This window comes from Callithrix jacchus, chromosome 19 (assembly GCF_049354715.1).
Source record: "Callithrix jacchus isolate 240 chromosome 19, calJac240_pri, whole genome shotgun sequence".
NCBI lineage: Eukaryota > Metazoa > Chordata > Mammalia > Primates > Cebidae > Callithrix > Callithrix jacchus.
This window is the reverse complement of record NC_133520.1, coordinates 33,899,174-33,916,657: the sequence shown is the minus strand read 5'-3', so window position 1 is coordinate 33,916,657 and position 17,484 is coordinate 33,899,174. Positions and strand designations below refer to the sequence as shown.

Below are 17,484 nucleotides of genomic sequence, written 5' to 3'. Positions count from 1 at the left end.
CATGTCCAAATTCCCAATTGATGTTATCTGGGCAAATCAGTCCAATGATGGCCACACATGGTCAGAAAGCTTTCCTAGCAGCGCTCTTGATCACTAGGCACACTACCTAGGAGTTGAGCTGTGACAAGGGACCTCTTCCTAACCTTCCAACAGACAGGATCTTCCAGGATGCTCTGATGTTTTTGAAGGGCATAGAGAAACACATGGGCAATGTGTGCGGTGGCAACAGACTAAAGAAAGCACATCTGCAGTTGTATTGGCTTTGTATGGGTTGTACGATAAACAGGCAGTTACTCTGCTTAATGTGGGTATCCCATTTTCCATATATGTCTATTTCACCACCCAAAAAAACCCTTTTATCATAAAATTAATCATCTGATGCACTTCAAGCACCAGTCACAGAAATGATGAACTCGCACAGAATTCCAGTGCTGGGCAAGCCCAGACAAAACTGTTCTGTTAGGAAATTTGCACAATTTTGAGACAGGAAATGGGTTAGAGGACATCTATGTATTGAGACCGAAAGTGAAAGGATGGGCAGGATTTGAGAGGTTACCAGTTTGAATATGGCCATTCCTGCTTTACTAAAGGTCAACTTTGAATACAAATGTTACAGAATTCATTTAAGCCAAAAAGCAATTCTGACAAAGACTATCTTAAAATACAAGATTTTTAGTTCCAAAATTTCTTAGTTAACCTAAAAAATGGAAATCTTAGCAATATAATGAGATTGGGTCATTTAAATAGTGTTATATCTAAGCAGTCCAGACAGACCAGCTAAACAATCCTATTATTAAAAGCCTCTAGAGAGTGTTCAACAAGCTCCTTAGATAATGAAGCTTGGGGCAGCGGCACGTCCCTCATTATAGTCAGAAAGTTCTCTTAACATGTGAGCCAGGTTTCTGTGTGCATTTATATTTTCCCACATGCTGCTCTTTCCTCAAGGAATGCCATTCTCCTCCCGACTCCCTGCCTGCTTCACTCATTCTTCAAGAACAAGCACAAAAGTCACTTTGTGTGTGATGCTTCCCCAACTCCACTCATCCTGGCTGCCACAAGTGTATGCATTTTTACATTTTACATTTTTTAAATTACAAAAATCAACCTAGTATAACTGTTTAGATACACATGAAGTAAAAATAAGTTCTCCCTTTATATGACCTATCCCCCATCATGTCCCTCTTTATCTTATACTTGCAGCGTTCCCGGCTTGTAGCACAGCGTCTGGCCAATAATAAATCCTCAAAAAATGATCAATGAATAACTTAATAATGATTAATAAATATAATGATGATGGTGAAGATAAATTTTTAGCATTTATTGAACACTACAAACCAGGCAAGTCTGTCAAATATTTTACAAAAATGAAAGAATGAGCCAAAATGGCATTCTATTATTTTTTGGTATAGGTTTTAATATTTTACTCATAAATATGCTTAAAGAGTATTATATGACTTAGATTGTAAAACAATATGTATAGCAGTATCCTATTTTTTATAATAAAATTATAAATGTATGCTCACATATGTGTTTGTGCACACATAGAAAAAAGATGAGAAAATAATATATTCTAATAGCATTATCTCTAGGAGGTAGAATTATGGACAGTTTTTATTTCCTTCTTTTTGCTTCTAAATTTTATATAATGAGCATATTTGGCTTCGTATCATAATTTTTAAAAAGTTGTTTTAGAAGAATAGTACTGACAAATTACTATTACTAAGAGGGATACTATTACTATCCCTTTTAGCAGTTTTTGCTAGGATTAAAACAAATGAGGAAGTCTAAGCTTAATTAAAAAAAACAGATTTCTTTAAAAAACATTAGCAAATCATTAGTGTTCTTTAAATAGAGAAAGGGCAGTGTTCAAAGAAGAATTAAACAAACTGCTCCAGTTGCAGGAAAAATTCAATTTACTGCATGCAGACTGTTTCTTGACTGAAAAGTTAATTCCTTTCATTCAGAATCAGTATGCATATTCACTGGCTATATTTCATGTCACATCTACAAACTTAATTTTTCCCTTCTTGGTCATCAGAAGATTAGGAAATAAGTTTTAGTCCAGGCAAGATCCTACTTGGCAAGCTCAAAATAACTCAATTATTAAAAAGCACCAAAGACCAGTAGCAACCTCCCAAAGGACTGTTAACAATACTTAAAAAAGAAAAACAGAAAAGAAAAAAGGGTCCAACTGCTAAAAGAAGACTAGAGACACATGAGTAAGAAAATACGATGTTTTGGAATTATGTGCAAAACAGTAATGCTGCATATGACCCATCCTTTAAGTTCTGGCAATAATCAGAAGTTCCCCTTTCACAACCCACTGTGCCTGAGAAGGAAATAATGAAAGCCTACTAACTTGTTAAAAATTTCTTAAAAAAGAAAATCTTCTTAGTGGTATACTTGGGAGCATCTTTCTCTGTAGGGGCCATGTTAGTCACATACAACTTGTAAATGTTTGCACCTTTAAGTGCAAGGATGGCCTCTATGTATGCCCACATTCATATCTGAGATATTCAACAACTGTCCGTTAGACACTTAACAAGGACTCTGAGTTTCAAATCTCCCTTGTGCGCTGCAGTACATGCTGACACTCTTTAAAAGCCATAGCACCCCCTTACTGTGAAATAAAACTGCTCTGTCTCTTGCTGGTTGGCTCTCCTCTTAGCAATGCTGGGCTTGCTCATGAAGGTTTCGGACACCGTGGACTTGACAGACTCCATGGAGTTGCTGTACTGGAAGCAGTCAGACACATCAAAATCCTCGACAGTCACAATGTCCTGGATGGTCTGCAGGGTGGCCTCCATTGTCTTTTTCACCTGCCATGACAAGGGTCAACAGAATGCATGAAGGGTTGCAAAACAGCAGGTGATGGAGAAGCTTGAAGAGAGTGGGCTGGGGAAGGCCAGAGGATGCCATCAGAGTGTGCAGCTTTGCTTCCCATTGGACAGTGCTAAGTGAGAGATAAACATCACGTGGACTCTGCTACAGCATGCTCCTCTCTACAGTGAAAACCTAAAAGCCATTACAACCTCTCATGCTATGTACTTGACCCAGATCTTTTAATGTTTACTTTTGAAATTTAATATTAGCATTATAATACAAGTATTAAGGGAAAGGGAATAAAATAAATCTGAACCAATCCCATCATATAAACAGCTAACTAAAATGTGTGATGAGCCTAGTATCGCAAAGCCTCAGGTTCTGTTTCATGACCTTCAACAAACTGATGAACTTGTTTGCTCATTTGCAAACTAAGTGACCTATCCCTATTTCTTCCTGATCTTCATGGGGAAAGTAAGATTTACTGAGACACAAGGTAAGAAGCCATCTGAGCTCAACAGAAAGCTGGATCACTTGCCCTTTTGAACTGCCTTCTGAAGGCAAATACACTGAGTCCCGAAGAAACTCACCCTTTCCTAAGAGGACGGAGATGTTTGAAGTGACAAAGTCAAAGGCCTCTGTTTGTTTGAACATGTTGGAAAAAGCTAGGCATGAGGGGGTGGTTTCGGAGACACAATATTGTTCACACAGCTGCCAAGTGCCATTTTGATTAAATGTGTAGAGGGGAAAAAAAGCACTTTGCAAAAGCTCAAAATAGAGCACAACCTTTGGCAATGCAAGAGCAACTTCCTGAAGTTCAAGGGCAGGATGTAGCAGAGGGGGAAAGTCCAAGCCTACATTTGGCTAGGAAATGTTTGCGGCCGCCCGGACATTCTCTGCATGCTCCTTCCACCTGCTCCCAGACGGGCAGCAGCAAAAGTTTCAACAGGGAAACTTAAGAGTGTGGCTTTGAACCTCCTAAGCAGGAAACTCACCTCTTCGTTTTCAATCTTTAGAGTGGATAAGCGAGACTGCAGTTGTTGGCATCTCTGTACCAGCTCGCTCTGGACAGGCTGCTGGGCACAGAGCTGGGAAGCCTAACAAAAGAAAGCAACACCAGGTCAGAAAAAGAATACAGTTCCTTTGGCAGTTCCAGAGTTCCTATTACTGGCAATGAAACTACCCATATTCAAGGTATAAGGCTTGTGGTTTCTATGCTGAAGCAAAATCCAAAGCCAACTTATGTGAGCCTCTTCCAGGACCAAATAGTACATGAAAGGAATGGGGAGGAGAATCTGTTTGGAGCCCGGCAGGAGTAGGTCTGTGCAGGGTTGGCAGCTTCATGGAAGGCCGAGGAGGCTGGAGAAGAGTGCCTCAGGCAGCCCCAGCTCCAGAAACACAATGCTTTGGCACAGTGAGGATTTCCTGCCAAAGGTCCAAGTGGCCACCTCTCTGGCTCCTCCCTCAACCCCCTTCCTACACCAGAGTGAAAGCAGAAGAGAAGTAGGTCAGGAGGCTAACTTGTCACTGCTGGCAGCCAGCATGTGTATATAAATCCAGGCCATGCATGAGAGCTTTGATTCAATGAGAAAGTGTGAAGCCAAGAACAAGTTCGTTGCCTATGCTAGAGGGACTGAGAGGGCATGGAATCTGGAGGAAGTTGGCATTTTCCAAAGTGCCATCATTTTACCCCAGGCCTTCCCTAGATCTGTAAGAGAGAAGTCTGCCCTTAGCTGAAGGATTATTGCCAATTAGCTTTCTCCTGTGTGAGGGAATGGCTATTCCACTGTCTCCTGATGGGGATGTAGTTAAGGGATGAGGTCATCCACAGTCCCCTGGATGACAGATGAGGAGCAGAAGGCTGAGAGAGGTGGGAGGCAGGACCCATGTGGAGGCAGCTCCTGTCACCTTATTACTGTTCGTCCTCTAGCCTCTTGTCTGCAGACAGACATCTGGATAGAAATGGCCTCCTTCCTCCTCAGCAATGAGTGGGCACATTCACATGCCCACGGACCATTCCCTTGCTTGAAAGGACAAAACCTCTCTTCACATGGAGGGGGCTGGGACTTGACCTTTTCCTCCATTGGTTTTTAAGCTCTCAACTGACTTGACCTCCTCCCTCAGCTGAGAGGCTAGCCTGAGCCAGCTCTCAGATCTGGAGAGAGCTGACTTCACTCTAACTCTTGGACAAGTAGATGCAATGGAGAAAGCTCAGTGGCCAGAACCGGTTAGCGCCAAGAGTGAAACTCTCTGGCTGCCTGATGTCACTGGTCAGGCATCCAGAGTCCCACAGCTTCTGAGGGCACCAAAAATGGAGCCAAGCACCTCCTCCTAGTACATCTGAGAGCACTTGGCATCAATTCATGTGCTGTGCACCCCAGAAAACCAGTTAGTGTGGGATCCTGGCCAATTTCAAGGCTTCCAGTCAAAATGCCACCCAATCTTTGGCCCTATTTCAACAACTTCCAGGCAGCTCCCTCCTGTTGCCTCCACAATCTGCAGACAACCCACACTGATGGGGATAGACTGGCTGTAGAGGCCAAGAATGACCCACCCTCTCTTCTCTTTCTATTTTTCACTCATATGAAGGCTAGGCTAGAATGTGCAATCTTTACAAGCTCCAGGACTGGTCCTGGCCCCTGCCTCGCTCAGCCACTGATCAGCTATATCACACAAAGGGATGGCCCCAGCAGAGGAGTAAGCTATTGATTTTTAAAGTAATCCAGACCTAGCAGAGAGGAATCATGGAGGGAAAAACCACCTCCAAGCCTGTTCCTTTAAGAAGTAGCAGAGCTGATGATGATGCATGCTTTGGCAGTGGTCTGCTACCGGGGTGCAAGGTAATACATTCCAGCTGCACTCTGGAGTATGAAAATAAGGCTCTGACAGTGGGAGGAGGGGGCCTGAGCACCCAGCATCTGGATTCCCTCTTTATGAAGACAAGCTGTTTGGCTCAGAAGGCAACTCAATCACTAACACCGGAAAATATATCACTCCACTCAGCTGGTCCCCAAGTTCCATAGATACCTGGGAAGGAATCTCAGTGACAGCTGGAGAAGGGGCTTGGAAGGCAAGTTTGACCAGAAGCCAGGGCAGGTGAGGAATGGGGCTTCCTGAGGCTTGGTGACACCCCTTCCCCCAACTCTAATTGCACATGCTGCCATCTCACTTCTCCATCTGTTCAGACACTGACAACATTTCCTAAGCCACAGCAATGGAAATGAACTGTAAATGGTTTGATTTTCCCCAAGAAGAAAAGGAAGGAAATGATGTCCACGTTTCTGTCTCTAGGACAGAGTCTCACTCTCCATAGAGGCTGACTGATGACAGCAAATCCTCTGGTTCCACTGCCACAGCTGTCATTCTGGAGCAGGGATTTCTAGACTCTGGATACTAATCTTAAGGGAAGCATCATTCCTGAGTAGTACACATGTTGCTGTTTTTTGGTCCTCTGGCTTCCACTCATCTCTTTTTGGTAGCTTTGGTCTGACTGTCCTCAGCGGGGGGAGCCTCCTACTCTACAACTCAGGTCATGTGCTCTGCATGGATGCAGGCATAAGCACTTCACCCAATCAAAACCAATGAGACACATGAAACTTTGTGGGGGCTTTGAGGAGAGAGGCAGATACTCTTTCCACTAGATTTCGTCCTACCAGGAAAGGCTGGAAATGCATTCACCTTGCCTCCATGGGAGAATGGCTTGTCTGAGAATGGAACTAACACACAGGAAGTGGTACAGAGACAGCAAAACAGTATCTTGGTAAAATTCCTCCTCCTAAAACCAACTATACCCAAAGGTCCATCTTGATCTTTTCTATCACATAAGCCTATACAACCTCCTTCTGATCTCACCAATAGGTGAAATGATGGCTCTTACTCACAGGAATGAGGTTCACTCTGACTTGTACACACAACCACACAAGTAGAACCAAAAGATTTAGAGCAATGAAAACCCAGGGGCTTCTCTTGCCTCTCACTTTATTTAGGCCCTTCTTAGTCTAGTCACTGGAGGCAGAGTCCAAAACAAAGCCCCATGTTCATGCTTCCCCATCTGGGCAACCAGCATCAGGCCTTTGGGATGGCATCTTAGCTCCTGTCCTTCCTGCAGGTACCTATTCTTTTTTGTTCAATACCCCAAGCAAAACTCTACACTTTATCACAATCTTCTAACCTCTGGACAGTAAGATTCTTCCGAACTCTGCCAAATGGCAAAAGATCACAACATTCCCTGCCTAGCCCTCGCTTCCCTACTAAAGCCTCTAGGATGTGGGCCCACCTCAGCTCTCATTTTTTCTAGCCTCACCACTTCCTCACTTTCCTTTCACCATTCTGAACTGTTGGTAGTTTTTAGAACACACCTGCTATTTTTAACCTTCGTTGATCTTGCTGGGTCCCTTTGGATGCCCCCTCTCTATGCATAGTTCTAACTCTCTCCAAACCTTAGTGACCTTATTCCCCAGACTGTAAGCTCCCCGAAAGCTTTAATTCCTCGTATCTGCAGCCAAGCCAGAGTGTCTGACAGCAGGCACTCACTAGCTGTTTGCTCAGTTAGTGGAATGTGCCTCACCCACCTGACAAGAAGCCAGGCCCAGGCCTTTCCCACCCCAGAATAATGTGGCTTCTGTGTAATGAATTTAGACACGAGTCCACTCAAGCCCCTTGAGGATGGGGGTATAGGAAGAAGGCCTCACCATATCCCCCATGTGGGGCTGAAACTCAAACTTCATAGGGGGGCAGAAGACATTGTTGTACATCTCCATGAGGCGCTGCTTATCACTGGTGGCATCCAGGTTTTCTACTGCATTCTCGATGGCATCCAGACCCTCGTGCTTCGACTGTTCCAGGTTTAACTCAGCAGAGAGGAAGGTGCGTAGAGCCCGGTTCAGACTTGCATGGTAGCCTAAGTCACAACACTGCTGTGGGAAGGAGAAGGTACATGAGCACACCATGGACAGCCCCAAGGCTTGGTGGAAAGGGAGGGTGGTCCAGAGGGCAGATCTGACCACATCAATAGGCCTGGCTGTGCAGTAAAAGAGAGTTGACATCCTGACTTCTAAGGCCTAGGTGAGAGTTTTCCATTCTTGACTCCCAATTCACTAGTTAAACACACCATTTGAGGGCTGTGAGGTGGTTAGAAGGAAGAAGATTCATAAGGATAAAATGGCATTATTTAATTAAGTGCAATTTCATAAACATGAGAAGAATTGAGAGTTAAACAGAACCCTCTTCCAGTTTTAGGTTTATCTGGGGTTACCATTATAACAAAATTCAACAATAAAAATACAACCTGCCACTCACTGAGGGTTACTGTGGTTAAATCACTATACAGCAACCAAGCCAGGCCATTTCAGGGTTCTGAAAGCAGGAGTGTTGCAACAGCAGCTAATGTATGCAAGCTCAACTCTAGGTGGGAGAAGGACAGAATGGGGAGCTGACTCTGGCTCATCATCCCCACCAACTCCCAACATCTTAGGATAGGCCTGAACTGCAGACTAGGATTTCTGACATGCCTCCTCCTTCCTGGCATCTGACAACAGATGCCCCTGCACTACAGAAATAGCATTTATAAGACTAAAAAGCTCTATGCATAAATATTACTGGGGAAATTCATGCCATGTAAAGGATTCTTGATTTTTTACAACAAAATGCAAAAAGAAAAATGGTATGAAAGAGGCAACTGTATTAAAAAAAAGCACTGGTGGCAGAATCAAGCAACCTTAGAAAAGCCACTCCCCTTCTCTGAACCTGTTTCTTCCACAGTAAAATGAACAGATTTGGCCAGGCCAGTGGCTTTCAAGCAGTAGACCAGTGCTGGCACTGAAGCTGCCCTGGAGAAGTGGGTAAAAGGACAACCCAACTGCTAGGACTTGGAGCCTTCTATTCCTCCTTCAACCAAGCCAGCTCTGCTCTTTTTTTTCTATTTAATATTTAGGGATTCTATATAAGGTCTGGTTTGAAGAAAGAAATCTTCTGTTAGAGAAAAGTCTGAAAATCCCTGGACTAAATGTAAACCTTAAGGCCTTCTTCAGCAATGGCATTCTGTAACGCTATGATAACATTCCCCATCCCTCCCAAAGGACCTAGAGATCCCAATTCCTTGGCCATCCATCACCATCCTCTCTATTGCTAAGCAGCTTTGAGGTCCAGGTCCTGAGAAGAAACATCAGAGAAGAATCCATGCACAGAGTAAGGCCATCTGCCTGATTGCCATTTCATTGCACAAGCAAGCATCAAATTGACCCTCCCCACAGCCTTTTCCTCTCATCATCATCACATTGGAAGCAGCCACTATTGGGGAAGAAAAGGCATATGACATGCCTCCTCTTTCCTGGCATCTGACAAGAAGCTCAGTGAGAGCATCAGTTGGGCTGGGCTCTGGGTTTAGTGCCAACAGGCCCTGGCAGCTGCCTGGCTACAGCAGAATAACAGCAGTTACAGCTTAACTAGAGGCATAGGATGGAAAGATATTAAATTCAGTTGGGAGGGAAGAGCAAATCGAAGCTAGACAAAAGTGGCTGATTAGGAGGCTGCACGTGCACGGGCCCTCTGGGAGATGCTGCTAGTCTCACCAGGCTGCCCTTGAACCTGTAAACCTTCCTGACTAGCTCTATGTAGACCATGTTGATGAGCTCTATGCCTGTAAGACTAATGAACAGAAGTAATACTGCCCACTGAGTATGTGTGTGGGTAAAGAGGGTGAGAGCAGAGGGTAGAATCTGGGAGAGGAAAGGTGCCCTTCAAAAAGCCTTTAACTATTTTTGGTAATTCCCCCTTCCTCTCTATTCTCAGTACCTCTACCCCTATTCATACCCTTACTGTCTTACACCAGTGCTATCTGCTTCACTGTCCTAAAATGTGACTTTAATTATGGCACTTTCCTGTTGAAGAATCTAAAATACCTTTCATTTTTTTCCCCCAAGGTAAAATCCACCTTCCCCAGTTTTAAAATTAAAAAAAATGCTTCTATTTCACTAAGTGTGCTGACTATACATCAGTCCATGTGCTACGGGCTTTATATACATTCTACATTTTAATCCTTATAATAACCTCAATGAGGTTGATATTATCTAATTTTCCAGGTTCGAAAGCTGAGGCTGAGTGAAGGTAAATAATTTGAGAAAGCTTCAGTGGCCAGAACAAATTGCAATCTGTCTTCAATCTACCATCCTACGCCAACTCCCTTTATTTTCTTCCTCAGATTCATCTGCTCTAATCCAATAACATACTCTCTGTTTAGGGCAGAGTTCTGGGCTTCAAATCAGCTACATGGCCATAAGCAAGTTACTTAATCCCTTTGGGCCTCAAATGAGGATAACACCAGCCTCATAGGTTTTGTAGGCTAACAGGCAATATATTTACATATATTTGGTACCATGTAGACACTTAAAAAAATACTAATATAGCTCCAAATCCACTGATCTCTCCTCTTCAGCTCCCAGAATGTCCTCTTCCTTAAATGCTTCCTACGCCTCTCACCTATTGGAATTGGACCAGATCTTCAAGATCCAAATTAAAATTCTCAGCCTCTGAGAAGCCAGCCAGCTCTGCAATCCTGGACTCTAATGACCCTGGCCTCTACTTAGAACCATACTAACCTGTAGCTCTCATATGACAAGGAATGCTTCTTCATTCTATGACTTGCCATGTCATATCACCCAAACCAGACTAGCTTCTAACCCTTCTTTACGTCCCTCAGCAATAGGCCTTGCTCACAGTAGGCACTTAATTTCAGTGACTGACAGCACAAGTACAAATTCCAGCCTCTCAGGAAATAAAACACTTAGGTTGAATACTGACCTAAGTCAAGTGGGTAGATGGAGCCAGTGAAGCCTTTTGTTTTGCTCACTCTCTGGCCAAAGGAAGGCTGGGAGTTTTCTCAGGCTGGAGCACTGTCTCTGTTTATATAACTGTTCTGTAGCTTCTTTGTGCCAGTGAATGAGGGTCTGAGTCACAATGTGCCCCTGGCTCCTCCACACCACTAGCCAACCAGGCAGATTCAGAAGAGGTTCTCCAGAGCCTTGACTATCTACCTACCTGCAAGGGCAACAGCCAGAAACCCAGCCTTTAGCAAAGAAGCAATATCTGGCAAGGTTAGGTAAATGAGATTTGAATATTTCATCCTGTTCCGAGGAGAATCCCAGTAAGTAGAGGAAGCACATTATTTTGCCCACAATGGGGACAAAGCATGCTTTCCATGGCTTCTGATGAGTTCTGTGGCCACGCTGGGATCCCCTGGCCATTTCTGAGTTATATAAATGTTTGATGAAAAATCTCTCAGGGGAAATCAAATTTTTATAAGAATTTAATGACCGCCCATCCAGATGTATGATGACTTGAGTTCATAGCTCATTAACCCTTTCCCAGCTGATATCCTCACCCAGAGACTCCAGAAGTCCTGGAAAAGAAAAATGGATGCTTCACAACAGCCACTTCAAGTTCATACAGAAGAGAAAAATAACTGCCCTTAATGCTATTTCTCACTGAAACAGCCAAGTTCCCTCATCTCAGACTTGGGTGCACATGGCGTCACAGACCTTCTACACATGTACACGGCACTCACAACACTCCAGCTATGCATGAGGACAATGCCCTGTTCTTCATTCATCCATCTGCTCCTGGGTTGAGAGATCCACAAGAGTACGGGGGAGGAAAATTACATTCCAGTGAGCCTACAGTTCTTAGATGCTATCAAATGAGCTCAGAACGTCTTTTTGGCCTGAAGTCAAGGTTTCCCCAATGTGGCAGATGCCTCGTGGATTCCTACAGTCTGAAGTTTAAATCTTACACTCTACTATAAAAAGAAGTCAGAGGCTAGTCCTTGGTCAATGTAATGACATCAACAAAAATAACTTCTTTTCACTTATCCTCAATGCCTTATGCACACATTTGGCTTCAAAACCACTAGGAAGGAGGCAGAAGGGTGTACATGACACAGATGGCAATGGACTGAAACAGGATTCATCCCATGTGTAAAAGCAAGTTCTGGATACTGTTAAGATCAGGATGCCAATATCCCAGGCTCCTCACTTAGTCCTGCTCTAACTGCATCCTTTTGGCCCTTTTTATTGCATAGATCAGCAAGAAAAAGTAAGAAACTACTGAGAGATGCAAACAACATGGACCAAGTTCAAAAACATCACGCTGGGCAAAAGATGCCAGGTCCAAAAACGGATAATCCCATCTTTGTGAAGTTCTACAACCGGCAAAACTAATTTATGTTGAAAGAAATCATAACTGGTTGCCTCAGGGTGGGGGATTGACTGGGAAGAGACAAGAGAAACCTTCTGAGGCAATGGAAAGATATCTCTTTTTTGTTGTTGTTTGTTTTTGAGATGGAGTCTTGCTCTGATGCCCAGGCTGGAGTGCAGTGGTGCCATCTCAGCTCACTGCAACCTCCGCCTCCCGGGTTCAAGCGATTCTCCTACCTCAGTCTCCCAAATAGCTGGGATTACAGGCACCCACCAAAGTGCCCAGCTAATTTTTGTATTTTTGGTAGAGACAGGGTTTCGCCATCTTAGCCAGGATGGTCTTGAACACCTAACCTCGTGATCCACCTGCCTTGGCCTCCCAAAGTGCTGGGATTATAGGCGTGAGCCACTGCGCCTGTCCAGTGGAAAGATATCACTTATAAAAATATTTATTCTATATCAAATATTTGACAAATTTGTCAAAACTCTTGAAACTGCAATACTTAAGTTTACTGTATATAAATTATACATCAAAACAATATTGAAAGGTACAAAAAGAAAAACCAATCTTAGCTTAAATGATCATCTTCCTTCTCTTTCTATTCCTTTCTTTCTTCAGTAAACACACTATGTGCTCAGCTAAATATTAAGCAGTGAAGGCTGCTAAGCTAAAGAAAACTCCTGGTTCCTGCTCTCACAGAACTTAACAGAGGAGACTGAGAGCTTCCTCTGTTCATAGAACAGTGGCTCACAAGCATTTTTTTGGCTCCCACTCACAATAAGAAACACATCTTCTATTGTCACACACCTCCCACAGATGTGCAAGTGTGTACATACACATCTAACATAAAAGTTTCACATAATCTTACCGATGTGACATATACTCTAATATTTTCTTTCTTATTCTGGTCTTGTCTAGTCATTGAAAAACACAGGTTAAACCAATAAAAGTGATTTCCTGACTTCCCTAAGGGATCTGACTGATGGTTTGAAAAATGCTGTCTTAGTGTCTATGAATACCTCTAGGGCAAGAACTACTATATTCCATTTCTACCCCTGATACTGAGCACCTGGCCTCTCTCTAAACAAATACTTTCTGAACATTTACAGAGCAGAATAATACAACTTCTTTTTTTAAAGTAATGAACGTATCTTCATCTCAGGAAAAACAACAACAGAAACCCAAGCAGCCAACAAAATAAAACAAGACACACTAAAACATAGCAGCAAAGAAACATACGAAACTTTCTTACCACCTGTGTAGTCTTTCGATCAGTGATCTAGACCTGCACCTGCCAAGCACTAGGGCAGCTTCTTTTTCAGTGGCATCTCATACTATATCCTGTGAAATTAGGCTCTTAACAGACTTTTTTTTTTCTTTTTAATGATGGAAGTACAGTACAAAATACCTCGCTTCTTGGACTGATTTTTTTTTTTTTTTTTTTTTTAGATGGAATCTCGCTCTGTCACCAGGCTGTAGTGCAGTGGTGTGATCTTGGCTTACTACAATCTCTGCCTCCCAGGTTCAAGTGATTCTCCTGCCTCAGCCTCCTGAGTAGCTGGGACTATAGCTGCGTGCCACCACTCCCAGCTAATTTTTGTATTTTCAGGAGAGATGGGGTTTCACCATGTTGGCCTGGATGGTCTCGATCTCTTGACCTCATGATCTGCCCCCCTTGGCCTCCCAAAGTGCTGGGATTACAGGTTTGAGCCACTGCATCCAGCCACTTCTTGGACTGATCTGAAAATACTTGCTTATACCTGATGGAGAATCTATGCTTTGAAAAGGTGGTGGCTGATACAGCAGTAGCCCCCTCCCTTTCCCTGAGATCAGCATTTTGATGAAAAAGGTAGGGAAGTTGCTTGAGGGCAAAAAAAAAAAAAAAAAAAAAGAGAAGAGGGCAAACCAATAGTAGAGGTGTGGCAGACGACACAGTCTGAACTTTTACTAAATGCGAGATAAATAGCTGAAATTGTACATAAGAAAGAATGGACTGTCTTCCTCATGCTGAGAACAGGCCTCTCTCTCCCAACAATGAGGAGCTGCTTCCCTGAGGAGGAAAAAGGATCTTGTTTAGGGCTTTGACCTCCATTGAAGGACAGTGTTCAGATTGTCATCAACAAGCAGAGAGAACAAAGAGGTACCAGAACCAAGGAACAAGGCTCCACTAACCCAGTGAGACAATGACAACTGGGGCATTAAGTGGCTGCAATCTACTGAATCAAAAATCCTTCGCTAAAGGGAGACTGGAATCTGTATTTCATAAAAGTTCCCCAAGCAACTCTTATGTGAGGCCAGATTTCAATACTAGGAAATTAGTACAATTCTTCAGTTAGCTAGAGGAGGTTGGGAGTGGGGTGGGAAACAAAGCTGGCTTCCAGAACAATTCAGTGACAAGCTTAGATGACCCAGGCAGTGATGTTACAGCAAGACTCGGATCCGAACCCTATATGATGTTGTGAGGTGTAGTAGGTTTGCTTGTGGAGAAACCAAGGTGGGAAAGCATGAGTGGTCTGGCCAGAGTTTTGCAAAGCCCAACTGCTGCCACCAAGACTCTGAAACAAATGGCAGCCCACAGAGAGGAGATACACTTAAAGCTCCAGAGACTGGGATGCTAAATCAGCAGGCACCAGATGCCTCACTTTGATGACTGGAGGGAGAGATGAGAAAGGGTGTAATTACATAGCTTCAGTTAGGTGTGGCTGAGGACCTGGGCCAGATTGGAGTCTGCAGGTGAGCGGGCTTAGAAGACCTAACTGTAAGGGGAAGCAGCAGGAAAAACAAGGCCAAGAATAACTTACAGGCCAAACACAAAAAGCACAGTTATCCCTGTGCTTGCCTCTTGCAAAACACATGTGCCTATTAACCTGCTTTCCTCAATCACCTTTGCATTGCATATTTTTAAAAATTGGCCAGATGTCGGGGCAGCTAGACACCTTCCTGACTGGACCCTAATTTTCAGCATAACCTTGGACAGGTGAGTCTCATAGTCCTCTGGATCCCGAGCTTCCTTATTCAGCAAATGGAGATAGCAATGCTTACCCATAATGGTGATGTGACGATCAGATGAGAACACTGAGAGAACTTAAGTGCTATACACATGTAAGGTATGGCATTGTAACTCTTTTTTTGAGACGGAGTTTCGCTCTTGTTGCCCAGGTTGGAGTGCAATGGCACATTCTCGGCTCACCGCAACCTCTGCCTCCTGGGTTCAAACGATTCTCCTGTCTCAGCCTCCCAAGTAGCTGGGATTACAGGCATGTGCCACCATGCCTGGCTAATTTTTTGTATTTAGTAGAGACAGGGTTTCAACATGTTTGCCAGAATGGTCTCGATCTCTTGACCTCGTGATCCACCTGCCTCGGCCTCCCAAAGTGCTGGGATTACAGGCGTGAGTCACCACACCTGCCCTGTAACTCTTTAGTTAAGTTCTTGCCACTCACTTCTGTGCAAGAGAAGCAAGCTGATGTAATCAAGTATTTCCTAGGCCGGGCACAATGGCTCATACTAGTAATACCAGCACTTTAGGAAGCTGAGGCAGGTGGATCACCTGAGGTCAAGGGTTCAAGACCAGCCTTGCCAACATGGTGAAACCCTGTCTCTACTAAACATACAAAAATTAGCTGGGCATGGTGGTTAGTCCTAGTTACTGGGGAGGCTGAGGCAGGAGAATCACTTGAACCTGGGAGGTGGAGGTTGCAGTGAGCGGAGATGGCACCACTGCACTCCAGTCTGGAGGCAGAGCAAGACTCTATCTCAAAAAAAAGGAGAAAAAAAAACAATAGTATTTCCTGGCAGACAGACGAGCATAGTGGTTATAAACCTGGGTTGAGTAATCAGACCTAGGTGCAAAGGTACAAATTTTGCCTCTTTCAGAGGCAAACCGATTCAGAGTAAGACATCTAAACTCTGTTAATCTGTAAAAATACTGATAATAATGCCTTTCTCCCAGAATTGCAGTAAGGATTGAATAGTGTGAAGTGTTTCACCTGGTGCTTGGTACATGGCAAGCCCGCTGATGGATCATGGCTGTTATCTTTACAATTGTTCTCAAAATGTCCCAGATTCCTGAACAACAGTATCGGAGAATGTCTGACCAGGATTCTGAAACTAGAAAAGAGGTGCCCTCAGGCCCTCGGCTTTAAGCACTTACATCAATAAGGTCAGATAGGTCGTGGATGTAGTACTTGAAGACAGATGCATTGGTGGCCTCCAAAGCCAGTAAGTACTCATTCCGGGCTTTAATGGCCTTCAGCTTATTCTCCGTGTACTTGGCTTGGCGCTAAAAAAGGAACAGAGGTTCAATTTTACTTTTTTTTTTAAGGGGAGACTGTTCTCTAAAACATAAAAGTACAGTGTTTTCAAGAATTACAATTGTGCTGCTACTCCCTATGCACATCTGCCTTAAATTGGGTTCTAATTCTGTTTAATGAGATTCAAGGGCATAATGTAGATCAATTCAGGAAAGGTTAATGAGGCTCCCTACTTAAGATGCGTGCCCCACTTTGATTCTGTCTTCAAATACCAGTCTTCATTCTTGCAGTGCCACTCTGAAGGAGGTACCACTCCTCTTGCCCCCAAACACCTGACATCTGAAACCAGACCCTGGTCTACAGTCACCCCAAACCCCTCCAAAGCAATAGGATATTGGGCTCTATTTGGAAAATGTATTGGGAAAGGTGACTACAGTTTCTTTGGTTTCTGCTAGAGGTTAAAAGCATGGAGTTCACGTGCCCAGTTCTTCCAATACCTGGTATTCCTGCCAAGGCACAGAGCAAGGACTCATTTTTATTCCTTAGGCACTAAAAGAACCCAGAGCTTCCTAGTCTGCTCTTCCTGGTGCCTACTGGGAAATTCCTGTCAGTCATGTCTGACAGAATGCCACTTCCCAGCATCCACAGCTGTGGGAGCATACGCACCTTCTCCTTCATCTTTTCAATCTTCTTCACTGAGCTCCTCCGGACATGTTTCTCTTCAATGCGAACGTTGGCGGTGGAGTCAGGGGAGCGTGGGGTCTGCCGGTCCTCCTGCTTTACCGATTTACCAATTTGCTTCTCCTCCTGCTTCTCCGCCTCCTTTAGTTTGCTCTGAGCACTGATGCTGTCGGCATTGTACATGTGATATGTCTTCATGACCTGCAAGACATCGCCCACCCCCACCCCCAGAGGTCAAGCCAATCGGGTCAATTCTCTACTTTACAAACTAACAGACTCAGCTGGACCTCTCCCCCTTGAAGCAATATCCTCACAACGCTAAGGGAAAAATTCAGAAGTGTTTGGTTCAGCAAATACAGATGAAAGACCTCTCAAAGGACGGGAAAGCAATATGTGAACTGAACCAACATTTCCTCTTACTGAAATAACTTTGTTTATCCATCATGTATTTATTTACTTCTATTCATTATCATTTGTAATAATGTCTCTTTAATATAGGCCAGGTGATTTCTATCACTTAGTCACCTCATAATACCAA

The 17,484-nt window shown here is 43.8% G+C and overlaps 1 protein-coding gene across 11 annotated transcripts in view; it reads right to left on the bottom strand.

Annotated features, from left to right (window-relative positions):
• The window catches only part of SRGAP2 (SLIT-ROBO Rho GTPase activating protein 2), a 271,565-nt gene that overhangs the window by 54,034 nt on the left and 200,047 nt on the right, over positions 1–17,484 (bottom strand). For 6 of the 11 annotated variants that reach the window (XR_013529861.1, XM_035280593.3, XM_035280589.3 and 3 more), the window contains exons 6-10: positions 16,932–17,147; positions 16,166–16,294; positions 7,515–7,739; positions 3,819–3,920; positions 2,622–2,819 (exon numbers count right to left, since the gene is read on the bottom strand). Coding sequence is in view for 9 of the 11 variants with exons in the window: in XM_035280593.3 (XP_035136484.1) it covers positions 2,622–2,819; positions 3,819–3,920; positions 7,515–7,739; positions 16,166–16,294; positions 16,932–17,147 (870 nt within the window). In the remaining 2 variants the exon portion in view is untranslated. The remainder of the gene's footprint in view (positions 1–2,621; positions 2,820–3,818; positions 3,921–7,514; positions 7,740–16,165; positions 16,295–16,931; positions 17,148–17,484) is intronic. The other 5 variants (XR_013529862.1, XM_035280590.3, XM_078357009.1 and 2 more) reach the window with 1 other exon arrangement.